Below are 27,123 nucleotides of genomic sequence, written 5' to 3'. Positions count from 1 at the left end.
TAAATGATCTTGGTAAGATTTTTTGAAATCAGATTTTCAAGATCTATTGTCTAAAAACAAGTTCTTATATCTCACTGAAAAGTTCCTCTTTAGGTGATTATGTCTTATTCTAAGTGCGATGAGATATTTTGACTAGAAATGATAAAAAAAAAAATACACTGGGCAAGATTTAGACTTTTGCAGTGTGACTGGACTGCTCTGAATCTGAGAAGGACGTGTCTTACAACTTGATGCATTCATAGTTTACTGTGTGTGTGTGTGTGTGTGTGTGTGTGTGTGTGTGTGTGTGTGTGTGTGTGTGTGTGTGTGTGTGTGTGTGTGTTGTCCTGGATCCCATTGGTCAACAGTGCTTCTGTTTTCCTCAGTACTACTGTCTGCTCTTCATGATGACAAAGGAAAGACCAAGAGAAAGAAAACAGATTAGGTGACAACTGAAGCCGCCGTGGAAGATAACAATTCAATAAAAGTGACTTTTTGTGTGAGGCTTGAGCAGACACAAGAGCCCGGCATCGTGTTTCCTGCAGCAGCTCAGCTCTGTCAGAGGTGAAGCTCCAGCCTTGGCAGTCGGATGACGTGGCTGAAGGTTGCGGACGATCCGCCGACACAGTTTCTTTACTCACCGCTTAATCCATCGCTTTAGGCTCTTATTGGACCCTTAGAGCCACGTGACACAAAATAACCAATCCGGAGTGAGTGTGATGAGCAATCGTGAAACGCTTACGCCAAATGCGTACATGAGCATCCCTAAAAATTGCCTCTGTCATACAACCAGGAAGAAGGTGGGATAGCCCTACAAAGCTAACATCCCCAATCTTTCTGCTCACTTTTTCCGATAATAATGGGATCGTCCAGGTGGAAGGTGGCAGCGGCGGCGTTTCTCGCTGTAGTCGGCTCTTTATTACCTGTCCACGCAGACGAACACGAACACACGGTAAGACGGCGTTTACAGAGGCCGATAGAAAAGGGGGAGCCTTGAAAATAATGGACGTTTGTGCTCTGTGGACCCTGCTAGCAGAATGTAGCAGCGATGGCTAGCAGCTCACAAGAACCAGGAGACATGACAGAGTACAGAATGCCGGGCCTGTGGGGTTAATTATCGGTACTGTGAGATTTATCACACAGATATGGATACAATTAGCTAGCTAACCTGTCACCACTTATCGGCCTAAGTGCTTATGGCTAACGGCTGCCTGCTAGCATGTTAGCATGTCTACCATACAATCTTATCTTGAGCACCGGCGGGACTATACTCAAGTTGTGCTTGCTGACGTTTACTAAAATAAAAAAAAAAAAAAACACTGTCATATTCTAAAGTAGAGTCTTAGTATTTGGGCTATTTTTCTAAAACATAATTTCCTTGATGTGATAGTTGTCCAACGAGTCAGTGTGACATTATGTTGAAACACCGGTTGAAGGCCTCCTGGTGTTTCATCTGTTTTTCACCTTCATTCACAATCACAGTAACTAACTACAGCTGGTTGACTAAGCCATGACCTCTATTACACTACTCTGTCCACAACACCTAATCCACACATACTAGGCACTGTCTGCATGCTCTGGTTACATGTGATCAGACGGATATGGTGGTGAAGTTGACTTCCTTGGCTGTTTTTCAGTGATGAGTTAAACCATTTCCTTCTGCTCAACTTTAAAGGACTTGTTCACCTTCTATTACATCTCAGAGGCAAATTTAAGACATTTGTCGTCCGCATTTGTCTGACAGTTTTAGTTACTTTTCAAATCATAGTTTTTTCATCCTCTTCCTCTCCAGTGACAGCTACGAATCCCCACATTTATAGATACTGAATGTTTGTGGTAAACTGAAGTGTTATGTATTCCCTCAGGGGCCATTCTGAAAGTTAAACCGACGCTTAAAAAAAACATCTTGGAAGGCACAAAGCTGGAACCAGAGCCCTTTATTTGTGCTCATGAAAACAGGGGTTTCACTTGGTGTTATGACACTACTGCAGCTCCTAAAGCAAATGAAAAGTGGAAACATATCTGCACAGTTCTCTGTTACATTGTGTTGTCATTTATGGCAATAGTTAGGTTTCTTTGTGTTCAAATTCTTCATTTACAGTTGAACATTTTCTGATTGTAATTTTTATGGCACATAAAACTATGAAGGATTATATCAGGAAGGTAACATTTACACTCATTTCCTGTTTATATCTGAGTGTAATTGTGAAAATATGTGACCGCTGTTTTTTATTTTATAAATATTGTAATGCAAAGAGTCAGTAACCCTGGAAAACAATGCCACAAACGTACTGTTTGATGATCTTAGATACAAAATGAGCCAAGAGTAAAGAAAGTGGCTAAATTTAGTCCAAAGTCCTCAACAGTTAAATGCAACATACTCATGAATGCAGAAGTATCATGAACTCAAAACATCAGTGTAAAATGTCATAGCTGTAACTGAGAGCGACTGTTTACTGCACAGTGACATTGTCATGTCAGGATTATTAACTCCAATTTTTTTCCTTGTTGCTGGTAATACTTACATACTTTCCAATGTTGGACTTTTACTTGTAGTGATGTATTCTCACAGGATGCTATTTTTGTCTTAAGGATCTGAATACTTATTCCATCAGGATGTATTTTCATACTTTTTGCATAACTCTAAATGTCATACCGCTCTCTGTACTAATCAGATTCAGTTGAAATGTTATCATGATTTTCTTTGAAATGCTGCAGCGTTGCGTCACTAGTTTGAGAGTCTGAGTTTGAACATGCATTTGAGGAGGTTTGCTTTATTTTGCTGGAATATCAGGTAACTACAGGATGAAACCAGTAGGACAAGCAGAACCAGTGTTGCATTCCAGGGCTTCACAATAAGAAATCTTCTCCTTTTTTCAGTACAAAGATAAGGAGGAGGTAGTTTTATGGATGAACACAGTGGGGCCTTACCACAACCGACAGGAGACATACAAGTATTTCTCTTTGCCGTTCTGTGCGGGCTCGAAGAAGACCATCAGTCATTACCATGAGACTCTTGGAGAGGCTCTGCAGGGCGTGGAGCTGGAATTCAGCGGCCTCGACATAAAGTTCAAAGGTATCTAGCTGTTAACGCCATCTTTCACCTGCTCAGCACACACCAAGTAATGAGGGTAATGAACGGTTGAATATGAAGCTTTGGATGTATTATCTTGCACATGTTTCTGTCTAACAAAGATGATGCCTTTTTCTCACACCTGTAGATGAAGTGATGCAGACAACATACTGTGAAATAGACCTGGACAAAGCGAAGCGGGACGCCTTTGTCTATGCTATAAAGAATCACTACTGGTACCAAATGTACATAGATGACCTGCCCATCTGGGGTGAGTGATGCTTTACTTTAAATATGTGTAGTTTTGGACTAAATAGAGTTAGAAATGACTTTTTAGGAGGTTCTGTGAGTCTTTCGAAACCCTAATATCCAGGAGTTATAATTTTGAGGTATCTTCAGAATTTATTGTCTTATTTCAATACATTTGCATTAGAGCTGGGTGATAAAATGATAATGATATAGTTTGCAATATAACTTTTCCTCGATAGAAATATAAGACATGCTCGATACAGTTTTGATAGAATTCCATGTTTTGACAGTCATAAGAACAGCCAATCATAATTAAGTAGCGCCACAGTGAACCAATCATGCTAGAGCCATGACAAGTTAGGTTGACGCACACAGTACAGGTCTAAGAGCAGGCGCAGCACACACGCTAATGTTTGGGCTGCAGTGGGAGGTAATAAGGGTTCCCTCAGGAGAAAATTTGCCCAAGAACTCAGGCGACTGGGTTACTGAAGATTTGGGTGTTGCATAGAAGCTGGGAGTCAGACGTTCAAAGCATGTTAAGTTTCGTTTTTCGGTTTATGGCAGTTATGGAATGCACCTCCACGAATATACCCCCGATATTGTTTGATGAAGATGGTCTGTTTTGTTTGTTCTATTTTAAAACTTGAAAGCTTTTTCCTGCTGGTCAGACTTTTAGTGTAGTTTTAAGTATGTGGACCTGTTTTATTATCTGAATCAACTGTATAATGTTCTTCAGCACATCTGTCATGTTCAACTTCTGACAGAAAATAAATCATTTAAATCAAAAATAACCCTCTGATGTCTTCACAACTAACTTATGAGTAATGGAAAATTTCAGCTTGACAAAAATAAATAGTGATTTGATATACACCGTGACACATACTGATATCATCTGCTATGAAAAAAATTATCGTCATATGATTTTTTTTTCATATCACCCAGCCCTAATTTGCATTAACTCTCTTGCTTTTAAATGTGTTTTGGGGGAAAAATCTTGCTTGATCCGGCTGTGACCAAACTCCAAAATGAAACACAAACTGTGCATCCCAGTCATTTATTGGCACACACCCAGCTTTAGTATAATAATGTGGTAATGATCTAATATGAGCCAGTGCAAGTTCAACAAGATCTGACTTGAGACCAATGCATTTAGTGCCCCTTTACACTTATTCTGCCAGTATGGACGTGGAAAAGCTCTTAAATTGCGTTCATAATGATCTTAAAAAGTCTTAAGCTGGAGTTGCTATAGCCTGAAGAAACGCTGTCATGGCCTCACACTGAGTCTGTGTGACCTGAGTATTTGCTTATTAGATGTTGTTCTCATCAGCAAGGCAGATGTCTTGTGTGTTTATCTTAATGTTGGAGAAGTTAAACCAGTTTTGTATAACCTTACGTTCATTTTCCTGAAGGTGTAACAATGCACTTTGTCTTGTATCATGTGACTTACTGAGAGCCTGCACACGCGGATAATTTTGGTCTTTGCTTCAGATTCTGTCAAACATTACAGCACTCTGGTTGTCTGTTTATGTCATGACATGTGGTATATATTCAGTTACATTCACACTTTTGATACATCAGCTCTACGTATAAAATCAGACCTTGAACTTTGTCACTCGCAGCTTTAACACACAGGTAGTGCGCTCCATTGTTACTCCACGTTAAGCAGGATATTAATGAGTCACCATCAGCCCAAACACTTCTTAAGACTGACACACTAACAGGCTCTCAGCAGATGACATCCTGGACATGCATGCCACTCCTTCATTTGCTCAAACCTAATGTCAGTTCTGATGGCGTGGATTATGGGTGGGGCACTAGTCAAACAAGTCCCACGTCCTATGTAGCACATTGAGGGTTTAATTACAATAAGTAAAAGTGGACTTTGACCTCATGCCAGAGTTGTAATTACACCAGTGTGTGAGAAACAGGACAGATGTGCTTTGTATTCACTGTCTGATCGCATTTTATTACATTTATCCTAAATTAGCTTCAACTCATGTCATTCATGCTATCTTTAATAAGACATATCCTGCCAAGATGTATTTGTCAGCAATGATGGTGTGTATTTTTCTTAGAAGTCGAGTATATATGCCTACCTGTCATAAATGCTCTTATCAGAAATAGTGGGATCACACTAAAGCATATTTGGGTCAGTGTGGAAGACATTTGTATCAGTTTCATGCTTTTCTAAGACCTTCTCTTGTGCTTCACTGTGTGTTTCCATGAGGTGAATGATATTTAATTTCTATATTAAGCTCAGTTTCTCAGGTTAGTATCAGGGGTGTAAGAAAATATTAGTTTCCACAATATATTGGAATATTTCACTTCATGATACTGTATCGATATTAAAAAGTACTGTATTGATATTTTTAAGTATTTATTTAAATGCAGACATGGTGGAGATTCATTTTTGTTTTTCTTTTTTGTTTATCATGCTCTTCTATTTCTATATTCACATGGGTATTTTTGCTCTTCTATTTCTATATTCACATGGGTATTTTTGCTCTTCTAGTTCTATATTCACATGGGTATTTTGCTCTTTAATTTCTATATTCAAATTGGTATTTTGCTCTTTTATTTCTATATTCACATTGGTATTTTGTTCTTTATTTTTATATTCACATTGGTATTTTGCTCTTTTATTTCTATAGTCAAATTGGTATTTTGCTCTTTTATTTCTATATTCACATTGGTATTTTGCTCTTTTATTTCTATATTCACAAGGGTATTTTGCTCTTTTATTTCTATATTCAAATGGGTATTTTGCTCAGTTGTTTGTATACGACAAAAGTAGTATTGTGATATTGCGGGTCATACATGTAGTTTTTTTTAAATTGATAATGGTCATTTCAAGAATCCTAAAAGCACTTTTTAGTGTCTGAAAGAGGCAAATGTTAGTTTCTTTTTTATTGAGAATGCACAAAAATAATGTTCTGATGTTGGATGATTCTGGGACTGAACACTATGCATTCTTTTCGCAATAGAATATGAACATTTAAGCAGGATCTTAAACTGTATTGTCTGTAAAACATTATTTATTTATTCATTAATTTGTGTGATTTTTGTACCAGTAAAGCCACCTGTTAAAACTTTACATCGAAATGCTGCACTAAAAGTTTTTCCAGGAAATAATCTTTTAAAAAGAAACAAAACCAAAAATATCACTTTGTTAACAGTATTGCGATATATTGTATCGTGATCCTAGTATTGTGATTGTATCATATCGCCAAATTCTTGCCAATGCACACCCCTGGTTAATATGCAGAGGAGATACTGGAGGAATGCATTTAATTGTTGTGCAGTGGCTAACAAGCCCGACTTTGCCATTGAGAAACACCTAAAGGCTCTGTCGTTCTGTTTTTCTTCAGGTATTGTTGGTGAAGCTGATGAAAATGGAGAAGATCATTACCTGTGGACCTACAAGAAACTGGAGATCGGCTTCAACGGCAACAGAATTGTGGACGTGAATCTGACCAGCGAAGGCAAAGTCAGGCTTATACCAAACACGAGAATCGGAATGTCTTATTCTGTGAGTGCCACCGCTCGTCTAGTCTGTCTTGTGTAAACGCCTCCTGCTTATTTCAAGACCAGATGACTGAGAATCATGTGGGAGCAGGGAGGTGTCAACATTATATAATGAAAACATAAAATAAACACCTTTTCCCTTTTTGCAGGTGAAATGGAAGCGGTCTGATGTTAAGTTTGAGGACCGATTTGACAAGTACCTCGATCCGTCTTTCTTTCAGCACAGGGTGAGTTGAATGCAGAAGTGTTCTGTGCTTTATCATTCCAGCCCAGAACACCAAGTGGCTTTGTGTAAAATGACACACTTGTATTACAGAGGTGAACATTATGGGCAGTTACAGTAATGATGCATATAATAGTTACATAAAATAACCACATTCAGTTGAACCTTATCATTGTCGTCTTTTATTTGAGTCTTCCATGCGAGCAAACCCTGCCTCGTCCTGCGCTGTATTTGCAATGTCACGTTCTCCCTCCTGTTTTCACTCTCTTTTTCTATGTTGGTAGAAAAAACAATTAAAGGGTACATTACTGCCACCATGAGAATATGCTGGTCCTGCTGCCCACTTTGTGTTGTATTGTGAGGGAGCTGGATTTGTGAGATGAAAGAATCCAGAATGATTTTCCACATAGTCTGCTACAGATATTTAGCAGAGATGCTGAGGGGTAACACCCACTGCAGAGGTTGTATTACCACATGTGCAATACTGTGAAAAAAGTCTGAGGCTATGTTCAGACAGCAGGTTTTAATGCACAATTTGGATTTTTTTTTGTGAAATCTGAGTTTTTTGTGTGCTTGTTCATATTACACATTAAATGCGACTTTTATCAGTTTTGAGAATAAACTGAATGCAACCCTGAAGTAGAGCTGCACAATATATCATTTGAGCATCATCGTTGTGTTGTAGGTGTGCGCAGTAGTCACATCGCAGGTCCTGTAATGTAGGAGGCAAATGAACTCAGTGTGTTCTCATCTAATTTCAAGGGTATGTGACACACACTGCACATAGTAGTACACAAATCACAATCGTTCTTAATCAGTTTGGAGTGAGTCACTGGTAACATCTCCGCTGAAATCTCACTCCATCATGTCAGTGATGCAAAGTCAGAAATGCCCATTTCTTCTAAACTGCCCCTCTTCAGATCCATTTATGTTATTGCATTTCTCTGCAGAATTTATTTAGTTCTACTCCATAAATGTCATTGCCTGTACTGTATCCACTGGTACAATAAATCAATCATTAATGAATATGACATGCTTTTTTCATAAAGTATATAAACAGTATTTAGCTTTTATTCTTATAGACCCTATCAAGAGAGAAATTTGGATTCTCAGGAAAATCGCTGCTTATCAATTAATCGTTAATCGATCAATAAGGTCAGCCAAATAATGATTCATGGATTAATCAATAATTTGCATCCCTAGTGACAACATTGAAAAATGAGCAACGAACAAGAGAAAATCACCAAAAACAAAGACTTGGTGCAAAAAAGAAAAGCAACCTCAGTTATCTGGAATTATTTCAGCTACAAGGATGATATTGAAACATGTTCTGTGTCGATAGTGCCTTCCACCTGTTGCCACAACGAGAGGAAACACAACCAATTTGTTTGACCTTGTACGTCGACATCACACAGCTATTATATCCTCTTGAGTATTTTTTCATATCGCAATATATATCACAGGGTTAAAAAAATCACAATGTCAGTTTTTTCCAATAGCGTGCAGTCCTACCCTGAAGTGACCCGCATGCACTAAAGGAGGTCCTGACATAATATGTGACCACGCAGGAACACACTGTGTTTACAGAAGGAAATATTTTTCCCTCCGCTCCTCCTCCTGGGACGCAGAATTGTGACATTTGTTGCATTTCAATGATGTACAGGTCGGATAAATGCGACCTGGCCGTTCAGACTGAATTTGCATTGCAAAATATCAGATATGTATCTGTAGGGACGTAACAATTACCGGTATAGCAATAAGCCACGGTAAAATTTCCAACGGTTAGTATTACCGTTTAAATTCTAATTATCATGGTAACCGTGTTTGATTACCGCACTTTGAAACTCACAGTGATAATGCTCATTTCCTGGAGAAGCAGATCACCCTAACGTGTTTTAAAATCCTCATTCTTTCAGTCATACAGCTGGATTAGTAAGCAGAATCGATAATGGCAGTGATATTGATAAAATCCTATTAATTCTAGTGCAGATGTCTCTTAGGGTCATAAGGTGCAATCTTTAATGCACATTTGTATGTTCGATATTTACATGTTAATATTTCAATGTTTTTACCAACAGAAAGTACATTGTGCATGTTATTTCTTTTGTTTTTTTCCAAACTATAACTTGGTTACATTATTTCAGTGTGTGTATAAGTACTTTTTGAACATTTTGAGCACATTTCAACAATACCGTGATAATGATAACCGTGATAATTTTGGTCACAATAACCGTGATGTGAAATTTTCATATCGTTACATCCCTACGTATCTGATTTAGGACCACATCTGAAAGTGGCCTGGGTCAGATTTGAAAAAATCAGGTTTGTGCTTCTCAAACTTTCTTTAGTAGATCGGATACAGGTCACATATGAGCAAAAAATAGGATTTGGGCCACATGTGCCTGCAGTCTGAACGTAGCCTTAGTCCACCTTTATCTTTGTTGTTTTTCAGGGTTGAAATGAATTTATATATTTATTTCTCATTCTCTTTTCTTCAGATACAACAATAAATACAGGAAATATGTGCACAGCTGTAAAAGACACGCACAAAAACTGAACTAAAAGTGTTCTAAAGGTTAATGTCCGTATTTATTGTGACCTCTGACCCCATGACAAGAAGCAGCACAAACAGAAACATCTGACATGTGCTGAATGAAACCTGGTATAAAACATCAAAAAATTAATCCTATAAATCTCATATTGTCTGAACAAAAGGGTTGAAGACATGTTAATGCAAAGGGAGGTCACACTAAATACAACCACTTTGTACAGAAGCTGTTTTTACTCTAAAACTTTTGTTTTTATTGCTGTTCATACTTCACATATCAGATTGGATCTAATACAGAGACAAATGCATGTGTGTGGACAGTAGAACTTTACTAAACTCTTTATAGGGCACTCACTGAAATACTTACCTTGGTGTGTAATTGGACATCATCATCTATCTCATCTTGCCTTAAAACATCTGAGCAGACACTTGCCAAAAAGTAAACAAATGCTATAAAATAACTGTTACAACTGACAAAAATTACTTGTATTCACTATTTATAGCCTCAAAATTTCTATAAAATCTCTGTGAATCACTGTATAGTGTTATAAATCCAACATGCTTCTGGACCTCACTGAGGCACAGGACTGGCCCCATATTTAAAATTTGTGTAAATTACCAAAAATAGTCATTTGCCCAATAAAGGGTTAAACTGACAAACAGAATGTTGGAACAGGAACCTTTGCACAGGACTGTTTATGTCGTTATATTCAAGATTTACTATTTTTTTTCCCATAATGTCAGAAAATGTTCTAATTAAAAGGCATTGAGCGCACATGAAGGAGGACGTAATGAGGCGAATTACAACAGACATAGAAGTCATAGTTCATTTATTCAGAAAAAAACACTGAAACTAAACCATTAGAAAACATCACACAAAGGTGCGTTGAATTGCTGTGAACTCTTTTTGCTCTCACTTCTGTACAAATCTGCAGTCTGTTGTTTTTAAAAGTAAAACCTGAAATTCACAATCCAAACTCTGCTGCATTCAGTGGGGAAACGGTCGGTCTCTAACCCCGACTGGTACAGTGAATCTGTGCCTCTGGCAGCGAGGATTTTAGTTGGGTGTATTGTTTCTCTTGTTTTGGTTTGAGTTTTGAAACTGATGCTTTGAAACACAATAGCTTTTACTGAGTTAAACCTCCTGTTAAAGGAAATTCTGTTTTGGTATAAGGGGTTCTATTAGACACACACATATTTTTTAGCAACAGTTGTTACTGAATTTGTCACTTTGTATTGTTTTTTTTTTGTTTTTTTTTTAATTATCTTTTTATTTGGATTTTCTATGGTTCACAGGTTTATTCACTTAACTATTCACCATTCTCATCCATTCATCTGAAAATTACAATTGAATCTCACAGCAATACGTCTGTGACTCCACAGACAATACAGATAAGAATGACTGGTCCTCGCTCAGCAATACAAAAGATGTAATTTATACAGTCCAATATTAAGAACTAAACTCCCTAGAACAGGAATGCTGGGGTGCGCATTTGTGATATTAGAAGAAAAAAAAACATCGATACAAAAGGGGTGAAATGGACATAAGACATGGCCTTAGATAAACGATGGTTGAACTGGTGTGACATACCTAACCCATCTTTCCCATCTTTTCAAAAACAGACCTTGTTGTAGTCTTATTGTAAGCGTAATTCTTTCCATCTTAAAAATGTCATAAATAATGTCCATCCACTCCTCCACTGTAGGTTTTTCTAGTTATAGCCACTTTCTTGTTATGGCTTTCCTACAAGCAGCACTTCAAATCTGAAATAAATATTTGTCATTAGAGGAGACATTTTGTGATGGTTTTACCCTGTCCTTTATGCATTTTATATATTTCTTTTAAAATATTTTATTGGTTTAATATATTCTATTTTATTGGTTTGTGTACAGCCCTTTTGCCAACCTGTTGTTTTAACCTCCTGAGACCAAGGAAAGTACAAGTTTAGGCTCATTTACATTAAATAATTGCCTTGATTGGAAACAGCATGAAGCATTTTTTTTTTTTTTTTCCCAGATAGATTTTTTTTTTAAATGGAATGTTCTTGTTTGTTTATTTCAAATATAACATTAAAACCAAACCATAAAAAGATTTATATAAAAAGAAAGGAAAACATTTGAAAAGGAGCGGGATGAAGTTAAACTTACAATCTCCTGCCCCCCCACCCAATCCTTCTACCTACTCTAAATTCCTATGTTAGATCCCATAAGTAACTAAAAAATCCTACACATATCAGACTAAATTCGGACTAAATTCTGACCTCTTTGCAGTTGAAACCATTTTTATTTTTTAAGGGAAGTCTCATCTGCTACAGAGGACAAAAATACTGGGTCTCAGGAGGTTAAAATGTGCTTCATAAATACATTTTGGAAGATGCACTTTCCTGAATAACCATCTTGTTTCCTCTTTTAGATTCACTGGTTCTCCATCTTCAACTCCTTCATGATGGTTATCTTCCTGGTGGGTCTGGTGTCCATGATATTGATGAGAACACTAAGAAAGGATTACGCCAGATACAGCAAAGAAGAGGAAATGGATGACATGGTAACGCCACTGATTGAGTCTCATTTGATTCAAAGCAGGCCTGCTTCATTTTCATTTCAGTTTTGTCAGAACGGGGCCTTTTTCATGAAGCTTCATCCTCATCAGTGCTTTGTTTTTTCTTTATCGTCACTGCGCACCAACAGGACCGAGACCTGGGAGACGAATACGGGTGGAAACAGGTCCACGGGGATGTGTTTCGGCCGTCGAGCCATCCGCTGATCTTCTCCTCACTCATCGGCTCCGGCTGCCAGATCTTCTCCGTCTCCCTCATTGTGATTATTGTCGCTATGGTGGAAGATTTGTACACAGAGTGAGTAATGCGTTTCACTGCTTGGTTGAAATGACAAGATTGTTTTGTCCTCTGTTGGTACTTGGAGAGCCTTTTCTTTAATCTGTAAAGACCCAGAGCTACTTTTGTGGCAGTTCCAAAATATATTTTTCTCTAAATTTATCTTTTCTTAAGTGATTTATCAACATTTATCATGACATTATCCTCTGTATTTTCATTTTTTATATATTTTTTATATATTCACTCATAATGTAGATGTTCATAAAAGCTCAGATTAAAGTTGAGGGTTATTATATCAGAAACAGAGAAAACTGAAGAAAAAGTGATTATTTGTTTTCCAGCAAAATACATCATTAACTGAATATAAAAACAAGTGTCTATCCACTGTCATTGATCCAACTCCATGGATTTTTACTGGTGAATCAATGTTGTAGAAGATGACGGTGTTTCCACGGTAACTACGGAGCCTCTGAACGTCCAAATGGGTCATATCTAATGACCATGACAAGATGAAGAACTGTATTTTACACCATTTACATGTATTGATAGTATTATTGAGTCATAATTTATTAAACATTTTAGATCAGTAGATGTCGTCCATGGCTTTTTGGGTCTTTATGGGTTAAAACATTACAGATGATTGTAAGATAAGATAAGATATACTTTATTGTCCCTGTGGGGAAATTTTTCTTGGACTCTGTTCAGCTGCAGTTTACAGGTGGACAGAATAAGAAGAGCCAACAGAATAAAATGGAAAAGTACCAGATAAATAGATTTGCATGCAATATATACATATTCATAAATAAGTTATTGCACAGATGTGGATTGCACACACAAGTATGATATTATTGCACCATGTAGCTTATTGTTCTGACAGATGTTGCTGATTATTTAGCAGGATGTTGGGATGAATGAGTTTTTGTAGCGGTTAAAATTTTTAAGATAATATTTTTAATAAACACCACTTTCGGTACCCGTCTGGGTGGATCTGGGTTTGACACCTATCATTTTTCTCTGCAGGAGGGGATCCATGCTAAGCACAGCCATTTTCGTGTACGCTGCAACCTCCCCCGTCAACGGCTACTTTGGGGGAAGCTTGTACGCCAAACAAGGAGGTAATCTGACTGTCACTGTGATATTTTATTTCCCGCAGCGGGGCGTCCCAGGCTGCGCGTCTCACACCATACTGTTCTGTTTTGCCTCCATAACAGGCAGAAGATGGATTAAGCAGATGTTCATCGGGGCCTTCATGATCCCGGCCATGGTGTGCGGGACCGCCTTCTTCATCAATTTTATTGCTATCTACTACCACGCCTCCAGAGCCATCCCATTTGGCACCATGGTAGGTCTGACACTGCAACACTTCCACCAAAACCACAGAGTATGAAAAGCATCCCCTGACTCAACAGCTACACTTCATCTGTGAAAGTATGCGGTGAAATAGATGGGACTAAGGCCCAGTTTACACCACAACACTGTCGGGTGAAAAGGACAAAATATTTGATCAGATGCGCCTTTCATTTAGACGGCAACAGTGTTTTTGGGGTTGGAAATGCAAAAAGTGAAACCACCTTCCAGAGTGGAAATCTGAAAACTGTTTTTTCAACCTTGGGGTTGGGACCCTACGTGGGGTCGCCTGGAATTCAAATGGGGTCACCTGAAATTTCTAGTAATTGATAAAAAATGTAAAAATATAGTCCTTTTTTAAAAAAATCCTATTACCTGAAAGCTCAGCATGATGCAATAGAATCTACACTGTTACACATAAAGTTAGAATCAAGGTTCTATTGCAGTGTTTTGCATCCATGGGGTCACCTAAAATTTCTAGTAATTGATAAAAAAAAAATTAATAAATAAAACTTATTAATAAAAAATATATGTTGAGTTGACAGAGACAATCACAAACATAAAAGACATGACAAACTGTGAGTCTGAAACTGCAGCACTGTGGTTCTGTTTATTTTTCAAACGTTCATTGTGGTCAGTTTCAGATGCTGCAGCTCTTTCATAATTCATAGTTTGAGTTCTTGTTTGTTCAGTATTAATTGTCCTCCTTGTAAATCCAAGCTGGACTGACTGTACATATCCTGACCAAGGAAAATAAAATTCTCCCTTTGTGCAGTAATCTACACCTGGATTTACTGCCTCCATCCATAATAATATACATTATATAGACTAAATGTCCTCTAAAATTAACGATTATTTGCAACATAGTATAGCAAACTTTTACATGATCAAAAACAAATTAATTTCAGCAAAAAAAAAAAAGGCTCCATTTTGAATGTCTGGGGTCACCAGAAATTTGTGATGTTAAAATGAGGTCACAAGCCAAAAAAGGTTGGAAACCACTGCCTTAAAAATGCTTCACTCTCGCATCACCGTCTAAAGGGTTGAAAACACAAAATTGCGTTTTCTCGTTGCATAGTTTGTGACAAACGCGCCAGTCCAGGAAAACAACATGTCAGATTATTTCCCTGCGACGGACTTCAAGTTGCCCTAGCCGCTTCAGTTTACATCCAAGAGTTGTTTCAGCAATGGACTCTATGCTCAGCCTCACTACTTCCTGAACTTCAGGTGGGTCCTTTATTTCCTGTCTTTCATTATTGGACACACTCATTAATCCAGGTGTGCCTAATTAATCAGTAGTCACAACAAGAAGTAGCAGACACACCTGGACTAATCAGTGTGTCCAATGATGAAAGACAGGAAATAAAGGACCCACCTGAAGTTCAGGAAGTAGTGAGGCTGAGCATAGAGTCCATTGTCACAAATCTTTATGGAGAGTAGTAAAGAGCAGAGAAGGAAGATGTTCTGTTTCCTGTTTTGTGATTGTATTTGGCACAAGGAGAAAAGAAGAAGAGAAGTAGAAAGGTTCAACGCAGGCGCTTGGTCTTGGTGGTGGTGATGCCACCTGGCGTGCAGTTATTATTCATTTATTTATTTGACAGGAACAATGCAGTCAAACATCGTTACAAGTTTGCAGCTGATGTGATGCATATAGAGTTTATAGCATATTACATCAATAAATAGGACACTTCACACACACCCCCAAAATGCATGTATAAACCCGGAATTAAAAGTGAGAACGGAACACCACTATTGCGTTTTTCGTTCAGAACATTAACGTCTAAACATAGCTGTAATCTGAAACAGATCAGTTGGAGCGAAGGAAACTCTGTGAACTTTGTTTAAGATACTTTTTAATTCCTGTCCGGGCGGAGGGCGGCTCAGATAAATGTCTCTGAAAACGCCCACCAGTGTTCGCTGTAAAACACAACAATGGCTCCCCGCTGACTTCTAATTCTTTCCGTTTGTCTCGGTGCAGGTCGCCGTCTGCTGCATCTGCTTCTTTGTCATCCTGCCGCTGAACCTCGTGGGAACAATCTTGGGCAGGAATCTGTCAGGCCAGCCAAACTTTCCCTGCAGAGTGAACGCCGTCCCACGACCCATCCCCGAGAAGAAATGGTAGGTGTGGCCTGACACGGGCGGGGTCATGGGGATGCGTCTCAGGAGAATCATTTTATTTTACATGTCAGTGTTACGAAATAAGTGTTTTCATTAGAGCTGGAAAACAACACAGACCGCAGTAGGAGTCAAGATTATCAGACTGAGCTCAAGAAATGGCGTTGTGTGTCACACCAGTTCTTATGGCATTTGGTGTGCTGTGCCTACGCATTTTCAACCTTTCACGTCTTATTCAACGCCATTTGATCCCGTGTCAATTCATGCCAAGATCTCCAGTTAACATCCAATCCAACTTTATTTGTAAAGCACTTTAGAACAACCACAGTGGACCAAAGTGCTGTACAGAATAAATAAAAGAATAAAATACAAGAATAGATTAAAAGACATAGAACAACTGTACAAAAAAAGAAAACGGGGCTGTACAGAAGAATAAATAAAACCTAACTAAAAGAATAAAATACAAGAATCAATTAAAAAAAAACAGAAGCTGTACAATTTAAAAATAACAAAAAATGTGTAGATTAGGACATCGCTGGAGGAGAACATCACTTTATTTACTATTTACCATGTTTTACCTTTGGAAGAATGGAAGCTCCTGTGATTTAAATATTGCATCTGTCCATATTAGCGTTGTATAAAGTACTGGAAAGTCCCACTTGAGTATAAGTACAGGTACCTGACCAAAAAAATGACTTTGGTAGAAGTTCAAGTCACCAACTGAAATACTACGTTAGTATAAACAATGGATTTCAATCATAGATGATATACTTGTCATGGAACATCTTACATATAAACTGAAGTTAAAAGAAAATCTCTGTGAAAAACTGGGGAAAGTGGCTGACATTCACAGACAAATGTATCTATTAAGGGACCTTAATATTCTGACACCATCACAGGCTGTTCTTTTCATGTTTTTTTTTTTCTTTCTTCTACTCCTCAACCTGAGGAGACTGTTTTGTACTGTTAAAAATTGAAAAATAAAAATTGTTAAGAAAAAAAAAAAAAAAAAAAAGAAATACTACGTTAGTTAATACTAAGTTAAAGTCTTTAAGTATTTGGGTGCTTCTATGAAACTGGGTTCATTTTGGTACCTGGCACTTTTCCAGCTTTTTAGATCCAATAATAAAAGAGAAATGTAGACATATTTTCCCCCAGGATGTACCTACTGATGACCTCAGATAAATGCAAAAAAAAAAATCTACTCTTGCTCTGAGCCATCCCAAAATTAATGAATTTAATAAAATATTGGAGCCAAAAATAGGACCTGAATTGGGACATGGAAAAACTACCTAGGTGTCTGGCTGTAAACGGTCTTATATAGTGCTATAAATAAAGACACTGTGTTAAATGTGTCGATCCTAGTGGTTTTTCTAATCCAGACGTGGGGTTTTCATGAATCTCAGTCTCATTCCAGGTTTTGTTTGTAACCCGTTGTGTCCACTGGTGTTACATGCAGAACCTGCCCATTTAAACACATATAAATCGCGAATGATTTTGTAACAGCGGCCATTTTTGTCAAACACTCTGCCTTGCATGATTAGTTTAATTCCCAAAATGTACCTGTGAGAGAATAAAAAGTTATTCAAAAAAATAATAGCATGTAATTTTCGTGTCCTTTTGACCATGTTACATAATATAATAATAATAATAATAATAATAATATATAATAATAATAATAGAAAAATAGTTTCTCTTTTATCTCAGTAAACATTTATTTTTAAAACAGATCCAAAGTGCTTCCAAACTTGCTTCATAACATTAGTCTACATCTGGTTTGAATTTGTAGCCCCTCTGTCCTGTTTTTAGGACCAGTTTCATAGAAGAACCCATCTAGTATTTACTGTACTAAAGTATATCAAGTAATCTACAATGAAATGTATTTAAGTATTGAAAGTAAAAGTACAGGTAAATGTTATTAACAACTAAAGGCAGTCAGAAATTTTAATATTACGCTGCTGCTCACATCAGCAGGTTGACAGGTTGAGTGTGGACCATCATTTGCACTTATTCATTACACGATTAGACCCAATGACAAACCAGCTTCCAGATTTTGTTGCAGTCACCGGTAATCTCAGTGGTGGAAACACCAAATTTGCTTTAAATTATTTTTGTAACCAGTAACGATACTGTGCATTAAAAATATATGGGAGTAGAAGTATACAGTTGAGATATGGAAATGTAGTGAAGGAAAAGTGAAAGTAAACACAATAAAAAAAAACAAAAAAAAAAAACAGTAAAGTACAAATTCTCCCAGAACATACATGAGTAGTGAAGTAGAGCTGCAACCGATTAATCGATTAGGTGCTGGAAGCGAATGCAAAAATTCACGATTTGATTAATCGACTCGAATTGATTGAAGGGAACTATTCTATTGCAGTTTTCCTGAATTGAAGCTTCTTTGTGCGTCACAATAAGCGTCCGTGTGAAACACAACAGTGGAACCAATGTTTAACAGCAGAGAAATGAAGGAAACAAAGCTTTGATTCAGGAGAATTGTGGTTGAATAATTTATTTTTTGATCACTTTCAGTTCAATTCAATTCAACTTTATTTGTATAGCCCAATATCACAACAAGGTTATCTCAAAGGGCTTTACAGAGTCAGTTGGAGTAAATAAGTCAAATAAACAGCAAGAAAATGAGTAGTGTCCTGGGCATCCCCCGTCCTTAGACCCTCCTTCTCAGCAAGGAAAAACTCAAAACCCAGTGGGAAAAGGGAGAAACCTCGGGGAGAACCACAGTGAAGGAGAGATCCACTCCCATGGACGGACAGGCTATAGATGCACCAGGACTGATGGACGTCCATTTGCAGATGTAGTTCCAGTCTGCAAGGATGCAGTAGGGTGGACACATAGGGGGTCCATCCCGCTGGATGAGACAGGCAGGAGCGAGGAGGCCCATCCACAGTGGTGAGGCCGAGGACGTCCATCCAGACTTTGAGTCTATTAATCGATTGCAGCTCTCTAGTGAAGTGTTATTACTTAGTTACTATACAACACTGTTCCATCGTGCACATTTTGGTCATATTAAAATTCTTTAGCTGTAGTTTTTTATCCCTTCTATGAAGTGCATTAATTCTTTCTTTCCTTCCTTCCTTCATCTGTACATTATATAAAACAGTAACTTCCAACGTGCAACTCCACTCTGAAAACAACAAATACAGATAAAGCTACATGACTTAATATGTGCCATTTTGTTTTGTTGGCATGCATTCAATTTAATATCCCCGTGTACTTCCTCATGTGCAAACGTTCCACCAGAAAAACTTGTCTGCTGACACGACTTCCTGCGCCCAGAGCTGCAACAACTCATTAGCTTATTAAAACTGTCGCTGTGATAAATAAATGTAAGAAAATAAACAACAGCTATCATGGTGTGAACACATATGGGTTAACAAATATTCAAAAGAGACATAAGATGGTGTTGATTATCACTGTCTGAGCAGAGGCAGCAGTCCACAGGATCATCCTCCTCCTCCTCCTCCTCCTCCTCCTCCTCCTCCTCCTCCTCCTCCTCCTCACTGGGGTGAAGGTTTTTGTCTCGTCCTAAATCACTCTCGTCTGAGACTCCTACGTTTTAGGTTTCATCGGGGGCCTCGGAGGATTCTCAGAATGTTTGTGAATAGGTGTTTCTTCTGAGGACCAGCTCTGAAACTGTAACCAGGTCATTTATGTCAGCCTCAAAGTCACGAAACAAGCGTCTCTCACGAGTAACAAACACTAATAGAACTAAAAACGTAATTTCCTGCAGCACAGCGTCTGTCTGTGGCCCAACTGTACAGCACTGGGAGATGAAGGAAATGAAATACAGATGGATCAGTGAGCCGTGAAAAAGACTTTAATGCATAAAATGAATAAGCGTCGGTAGAATAAAACAACAGGTCTGGAGTGGAAAATGATTTAGATATTTGGAGAATGATCTAAGAGTGTATGAACATTTACAAGCGTGTTGCAGTCTTTGAAAAGACGCCAAGAGGAAGTAGAGAATCACACCTGATCTGTTTTCAGACCAGAGTTACTGTAGGTTTGACATATTCATCAGTCTGTCAGTTTGGGTTTGGAACAGTTTTATTAGTACATGAGTAATTACACTGCAAAAATCTAAATCTGACCAAGTGTATTTTTCTCATTTTTAGTCAAAATATCTCATCACATTTAAAATAAGACAATCACCTAAAAAGTAACTTTTCAGTGAGATATAAGAACTGATTTTTAGACAATAGATCTGGAAAATCTTATTTCAAGAAATCTTACCGAGGTAATTTTCACTTGTTCCATTGGCAGATGTTTTTTTTTTTTTTTTTGCTTAATTCAAACCAAAAAATCTGCCGATGGAACAAGTGAAAATTACCTCGGTAAGATTTCTTGAAATAAGATTTTCCAGATCTATTGTCTAAAAATCAGTTCTTACATCTCACTGAAAAGTTACTCTTTAGGTCAGGGGTGTCAAACTCATTTTCTTTCAGGGGCCACATTCAGCCCAGTTTGACCTCCAGGGGGCCGGACCAGTCAAATAATAACATAATAGCCTATAAATAATGACAACTCCAAATTTTTTATATGCAAAAAAAAACAAAAACAAAAAACATTTAATTATGAAATCATTTACATTTTACAAACTATCCAAACAAAAAAGATGTGAATAACCTGAACAAACTGAAATTTCTGAAAAAAAAAAAGAAGAAACAATAAGAAAAATTTGATCATTATTCTGTCAACTTAAACATGTGCATTACAGATCAGATCTACCAAGACACAAGACAGGCAGAATATTGTGAAAATTACATGTATTTTCCTTTAGACATTTCAGGTTGTTCATATTTGTTCAGGTTATTGACGTTTTATTATTAAAGAATATCAGAGTTTAATGTTCATTGCAATAAATCAAAGAGAAAACATTGGAGTTGCCATTATTTATAGGCATAACGTCATTATATTTTTTCACATTAAACATTCACATTAAAGAACATTTGGAGTCATTATTTCTAGGTTATTATGCTGTTATTTTTGAGTTCAATGCCCTTGACTGTTAATATCTTCTGCACTTTGCAAATTCATCCTATGGGCTGGATTGGACCCTTTGGCGGGCCGGTTTTGGCCCCCGGGCCGCATGTTTGACACCTGTGTTTTAGGTGATGATTCTGACATGTGATTCTGCTGACGCCGTGTCGCTCTGTTCTCGTAGGTTCATGGAGCCGGCGGTCATCGTGTGCCTCGGGGGAATCCTTCCATTCGGATCCATCTTCATTGAAATGTACGCTGATGCTTGCACTCCTAAATCCTTCCGTACATTCACTGATCCTCGCAGCTGTTGACACTTCCTGTTTCCCTCCAAACTCCAGGTACTTCATCTTCACGTCTTTCTGGGCCTATAAATCTACTACGTCTACGGCTTCATGATGCTGGTCCTGGTCATCCTGTGCATCGTCACCGTGTGCGTCACCATCGTCTGTACATACTTCCTGCTAAACGCTGAAGACTACAGATGGTAGGTGGAGAAAACACCCTAAACATGTTCAGTTATGCTGCGTTTCCACTACGTGGAACTGACTCGGCTCGACTCGAGTACCAGGTCCTATTCCTGGAGACCGTTTCCATTACAGGATACTACCGACCTGGATGTCATAGCCTTGCGGTGCGTTACTTCCGTGTCGTCTGCTCAGAGAGTTGCTGATAAACTCGCTCGTTCCGTGTTGTCTCGTCAAGCTCATGCTGAATTTTTACGTCTGAACCTCCTGGACAAACCATGGTGTAGTTTTACAGGCTGTCATCATGTGGATTCACCTACCGCTAGATTTACTGTCAACTTCTGCATCTGTTTTTTGTAAAACGGCGGGTCACAGAGACGACTGTCTGACCAATCAGTGGTCTGCAGTGTTTACACGTCATGTTTTAGTATCTGGTCCCCACTCCTGGAACCACGGTGGAGGTGATACCAAAAAACTAGTACCAGGTACCAGATTCCAGGTCCTTTTTCGTAATGGAAACACAAAAAGGCTGAGTCGAGTTGAGCTGATACCACGTAGTGGAAACTAAGTAGAAGTATTACACATATTTAACCTAAATAATGTGCTTTTTTTTTTTTTTTTTACTGATTTGTCCTTTAACTGCTGTTTATTTTTTCTTTTGTTTCTCAGGCAATGGACCAGCTTCCTGTCTGCTGCATCCACTGCTGTTTATGTTTACATGTACTCCTTTTACTACTATTTCTTCAAAACTAAGTGAGTTTCACTCTGTGTTTGCATATATTTAACATCATTAATGGTAACCCTGTAAAACCATTTCTATCATATTTGCTACGCCAGGTTCTGAGATTTTTATCTTATCAACAAGGTCAATACTTTCCTTAATTTGTTGTATGTGACCTGATGTTTTGTGCCCCTGGTGGATTATCATCCCACTACAGCCAGTGGAAAGGCTTTTTTTTTGTTTGTTTTTTTGCCTTTTTCAATATGAGCGCTAACATTAAATCATCCAATACACATTTTATAGGAAAGTCTTTGGTAATTTTCAAAAAGTTACGTTAAGAAGAACATTTATTATTTGGTTGAAAATAGAAAAATATTTAAATTTTAGAGCCATTCAAGGAAATAAAAAGGCTGTAAAAAGTTTTAAGAAAAAAAAAAAAAAAAACTACCTGAAATGTTCTATATTTTCAAAATGTACTGTTAAAATTATTTTTTTTGTTGTAAAGTTAATGTTGTGAGCAAAAAGTTGCCAAAAATGGCCAATTTATTGAATGTGATACAAAAATATATCAAACAAAATGATACGGCAATTTTTTTTAGTTTGGATTGTGTTAAAAGGGCTGATAAACATTTCAGTTCTAAAACATTAGGATTTAGTGGGTGCGGTTTTCCAGGGTTAAGATCCTGCTCTTACGTGTCTTGTTTTTTCCTGTGGTGTTTCAGGATGTACGGGCTCTTCCAGACGTCCTTCTACTTCGGCTACATGGCGGTTTTCAGCACCGCTCTAGGAATCATGTGCGGTGAGTTTCATATGCATTACAGAACCAGAACCAGAACCAGAACCCACCACTTCAGCTCCGTCCTCTGGTTCCAAACCAAACCATTAAATGTAGATGACGGGACTGAAAGGTGAAGCATGTTTCCTAGAATTCTCTGTCAGTCCACGGCTGATATTTGCTGATATCAGACGATCTGCACAGAGGATCATTTCACTGATGACAGCCGCTGATTTTTATCAGTGTTTTTTTCATGCATTTCACCTCGTCAGGGCCCCACAGTCACTGGACACCTTTGAAAAAAGACTCAACACATTCCTGTTTTCCCAGCTTTTCATGATTTATGATTTTTAATGCTAATAATAATGATGATGATGATGATGATGATAATGATAAATTGAAAAATTAAAAAAATATATTGAAAAATTATATATATAATTTAAAAATATATAGAGAATACAATGAAATATTAAAAGAAATTCTATAAGTAAACAAGTAAAAATAAAAAATGCAATATATAAAAATATTTAACATTTTTGAAAAATAAATGAGATAATATAGAAAATATAAAAAATAATTTCTCTGTTGCAGATTTTTCTAAATGAAAAGTGCTATGTAAAAGTATTATTCTGCTCCTTTGTGTGACTTAAAAAACCCCAAAATAACATCAGATATGAGTAACTGACATTTAAATGATGAATATCTGTAATTTACTGATGCTGAAGTTTTAAGGAGCCGCAGGAGTGGAAATGAGTGGAAAATGCTCCAATACTGAATGAAAACCCACTTTTTTTCCAGTCCTCAGTAGAAAATGTGTCCAGTTGAATCTGATCAGTGATCAATAATTCCAGCTGAGTTTCCACAAACCTCTTACCTCCGTCGTGACCTCCGTCTTTCCCTCATCTCTCTGATGGAGTCGAGTCCTATGATGAAAGCTGCTTCTTTTGTCTGTTTAGTACAATGAGCTGCTGTTTTTTTGACCCGTTAGATGAGATGATGACGTTCAGGTCAGTTCATAACGTGGTTTAATGTGTCAGTAGGAGACGGAGGACGTCAGTTTTATTTAACAGACGTTTGATCACACGTGCAGAACTAATGGAACCTCAGATGGAAGAATCCTTTTAGTCTACCTCCTGCTGTAGTCGTGTTGGTCTCGTACACGTCGCAGATCCATCTGTAGTAACCGAACCTTCAGTCGACCCCGGGATCCTTGATGTGATCAGTTCCAGGTCACAATCAAGTATCAGGGAGTCGAAGCCGATGAGGTGAAAAATAAGGAATTAAGACCAGGGTAAAAAAGTGATTTTATAAACCTCATGTCCTCTGATGGATACGAAACTATTTAGAAACGGTTCTTCAAAATTATTAATTACAGCTTTGAGCCGCGTATTTTACCACAGTTTACCTGAAACCTCCTCCTGTAAACTTAGTCCACAGTCAATAAGAAACAAAAAAAATTAAGGAAATAAAATACAAAGTAAATATTTAAAAACTCAAAAATTTCTAAGAAAAAAAAACAAATCTATAAAATAAAAAATTATGAAGTCTATTGTAAAAATAATCTAATCCATAAATCTAACAAATCTTATGTATAAAATAAAAAAATCTGACATCTATAATAAAAAATCTAATCCTTAAAATCTATTAAAAATATATAAAATCTAAATAATCTTCTGTAGACAGTCTACAATTAATAACAAATAATAAAATATTTTAAAAAGCTATAAAATTATGTGAAATAAATCTTACAAAAATGTAATCCATAATAAAAAAATCTAAAATCTATACAATAAATTATTTAAAAAAAAATCTAAATCTTGACGTGAAACCCCCACAGACGCTTCTCGTTTCTTCTCAGACTTTTAATAATAATCGACTGAAGGTAATTACCGTCACTATTTGCTCTGTGTCCTAAATCCACCTTCATCGTCTACAGTTCAGCCCGTTCTTCAGCTTTTAAAACCCGTTGAGCTCCTGGTCATTTTGTCTGTTTTTCTGCATGTTTCTGGTCAGTCCTCTGTGTATCGGTCCATCTGACCTGCTGTTTGTTCCTCAGGTGCCGTCGGGTACATGGGAACAAGTGCCTTTGTGAGGAAGATCTACACAAATGTGAAAATCGACTAAAGCGGCGCCGCAGCAGCAACAACACCAGGGATCTAAACGGATTTACCTACGCGTATCCTGAAAGACGGCGGGCACAAGTCATTCTTTATTACGTTTTCTTTCTTGCAAAGAGATTGTGAGAATCTCACTTTATACAAATGTAGTTTTTTCCATTTTCTGAATGAATTTCAGCGCCGCAAAAACAAAAGAGCAAATCTGTGGGAGAGAAAATCAAACACACAGTTCGGTTTTTATCAGATGCTTTCAAAACCAACGTTGGGGTGAAGGTTTAAAAAAAAAAAAAAAAAAAAGGCTGACATGGCTTTTTTTTTTTTTTTTTTCTCCTCCCTCCGACCCAGTCCCACCTGAGACCAGAGAACATACGGTAAAGTTTATGGATGGAATAGTGAAGCTCTCTTCGTGAAGAGGCCTAAGTATGGAAAGCCTTTTGTTCTATTGTGTCAGAATATCGCAGAAGGCGCGTGTTCTGACTTTATTTCTATTTTGTATTCTTGAAGTCACTCGACGTTGCGTTACGACACAGTGCGGTAGTTTGCTCAGATTTACTTCCACTGCAAAAAGAAAAAAAAAAAACAAACAAAAAACAGTACGATGCTGTCGTCACTTGCGAATCATTCCCCCGTTTCCGCCGTGACTCTGACTTCCCTGTTACAGTAGCAGTCCATCCAGTCGCGATATTTTAGTCCTGCTGTAGTTCGCTGTACGCACGACGGCCGAGGGACAGTGGAGGTACAGTAAGAACCCATTTTTAAAAAAGGATGTTTTGATGTGACCGCATTTCCCCATTTAGTCTTCTGTTTTCTTAATGGTTGGGTTTGAATGAAGTCCTACTTGTAAAGATAATATATGGATGAGGGGGGGAGTGTATATAACCTTAATAATGTACCTTAGATGTAGATCCCAAATGTATTTTCGTTGTACAGATTTACTACAGGGTGTTTTTTTAAAGAATCATTCAGTTCCAAAACAAAAAAAGGTATATTTTGATTTTTTTTTTTTGTTTGTTTTGTTTTTTGTTCTGTGTTGGTGCTTGGGGGTGGGGCTGGTGGCGCTGTTACATCTTTGCCTGAAATTGCATGAAGTTTCACCGAACCATCACTCAAATTCCACTTCAGTCAGCGCTGTGTTTTTTGTTCTGTTTTTTTTTTTTTTGTCTGATTGTTGAGCATCTCATCAGTCTCTAAATGTAAAAAAGTACGTTTGGACGGCCGGTAGGGGCGCTCACGGACACACTTCAGATCTTGAGTTGTCGTTTAAAAGCTTTAAAAGGCTCTACAGTCTTCTGGTTAAAGCCATTTCCCTCCTGTTCTTTCTTTGGTTGCCTAACCCGAAACAATCTTTGTGAATGTCAGAAGGAATGAGGCACTTGCTTGTTTCCCGCAAAACATACTGTACAAAGTGACGTTTCTGTACACTTAACTAGATGTTTTCATAACCACATGCAGTGCTGCGGAGTGTTTCAAAATGCTTTTTTTTCATTTTGTGTAAATACAGTATGTACCCTACTTGTATGAGAAGTTGGCAATGCCTTTTTTTTTCTAATTTCCAGTTCTCCCCCACTGAAGTTGATTTTGGCACCTCATGTTGTGTACCGATGTCTGATTAGACATTTTGAACCTGCATATTTAACTTGCTGTAAAAAGAGAAAATAAACATGTTTATGTACAGGGGTTATTAAGTGTGGTTTGCCTCCGCAGATTATTTTATCGCACTGGGTTGGAGTTAAATTCATGCATAATTCAGACTGGTTTTCAGATCTGGAGCAGAGACTGGATGACATGAACCGTCGCTGCAGCAGGAGAATATTTCCACTGGTGATTAATCTGCCAATTATTTACTCAATTAATGAATTAATCATATGTTTCAAAGCTTTTCAGCACAACCTAAGATGTTTCACTCCTTAAAAGACAAAAACTAAAACTAGTTTGTCTTGAATCAACTAATTGACATTTTAAGTTTTAATCGACTGTTGCTGTCGTTGTTTTATTCTAATTTCAGGACATTTTGCAGATTTTACAGCTGTCATAACACTTTAAAGACTCAGTTGGTTTGTTTGTATTAATTACCCCGCCCCCCCGAAAAGGAGGCATTATTTTTGGTTCGGTTTGTTAACCCTTTCATGCATGTGGTCACTCCAGTGGA

General features: G+C 37.6%; 1 protein-coding gene across 1 annotated transcript; it reads left to right on the top strand.

Moving 5' to 3' along the window:
* Positions 1-838: 838 nt before the first annotated feature.
* On the top strand, positions 839-26,653 carry tm9sf3 (transmembrane 9 superfamily member 3). The gene is given in 16 exon segments (XM_030155936.1): positions 839-931; positions 2,860-3,055; positions 3,201-3,323; positions 6,670-6,830; positions 6,976-7,053; positions 12,011-12,142; positions 12,286-12,452; positions 13,452-13,546; positions 13,643-13,773; positions 15,757-15,896; positions 21,079-21,147; positions 21,236-21,267; positions 21,270-21,381; positions 22,031-22,114; positions 22,805-22,881; positions 24,914-26,653. Coding segments are annotated over 16 exon segments (1,758 nt in total). The 3' UTR covers positions 24,982-26,653.
* The last annotated feature ends 470 nt before the right edge of the window (positions 26,654-27,123 follow it).

The sequence above is a fragment of the Sphaeramia orbicularis genome, chromosome 15 (assembly GCF_902148855.1).
Source record: "Sphaeramia orbicularis chromosome 15, fSphaOr1.1, whole genome shotgun sequence".
NCBI classification, from domain to species: domain Eukaryota; kingdom Metazoa; phylum Chordata; class Actinopteri; order Kurtiformes; family Apogonidae; genus Sphaeramia; species Sphaeramia orbicularis.
Note: the sequence above shows the minus strand (reverse complement) of the source record. Positions and strands in the feature narration are given on the sequence as shown.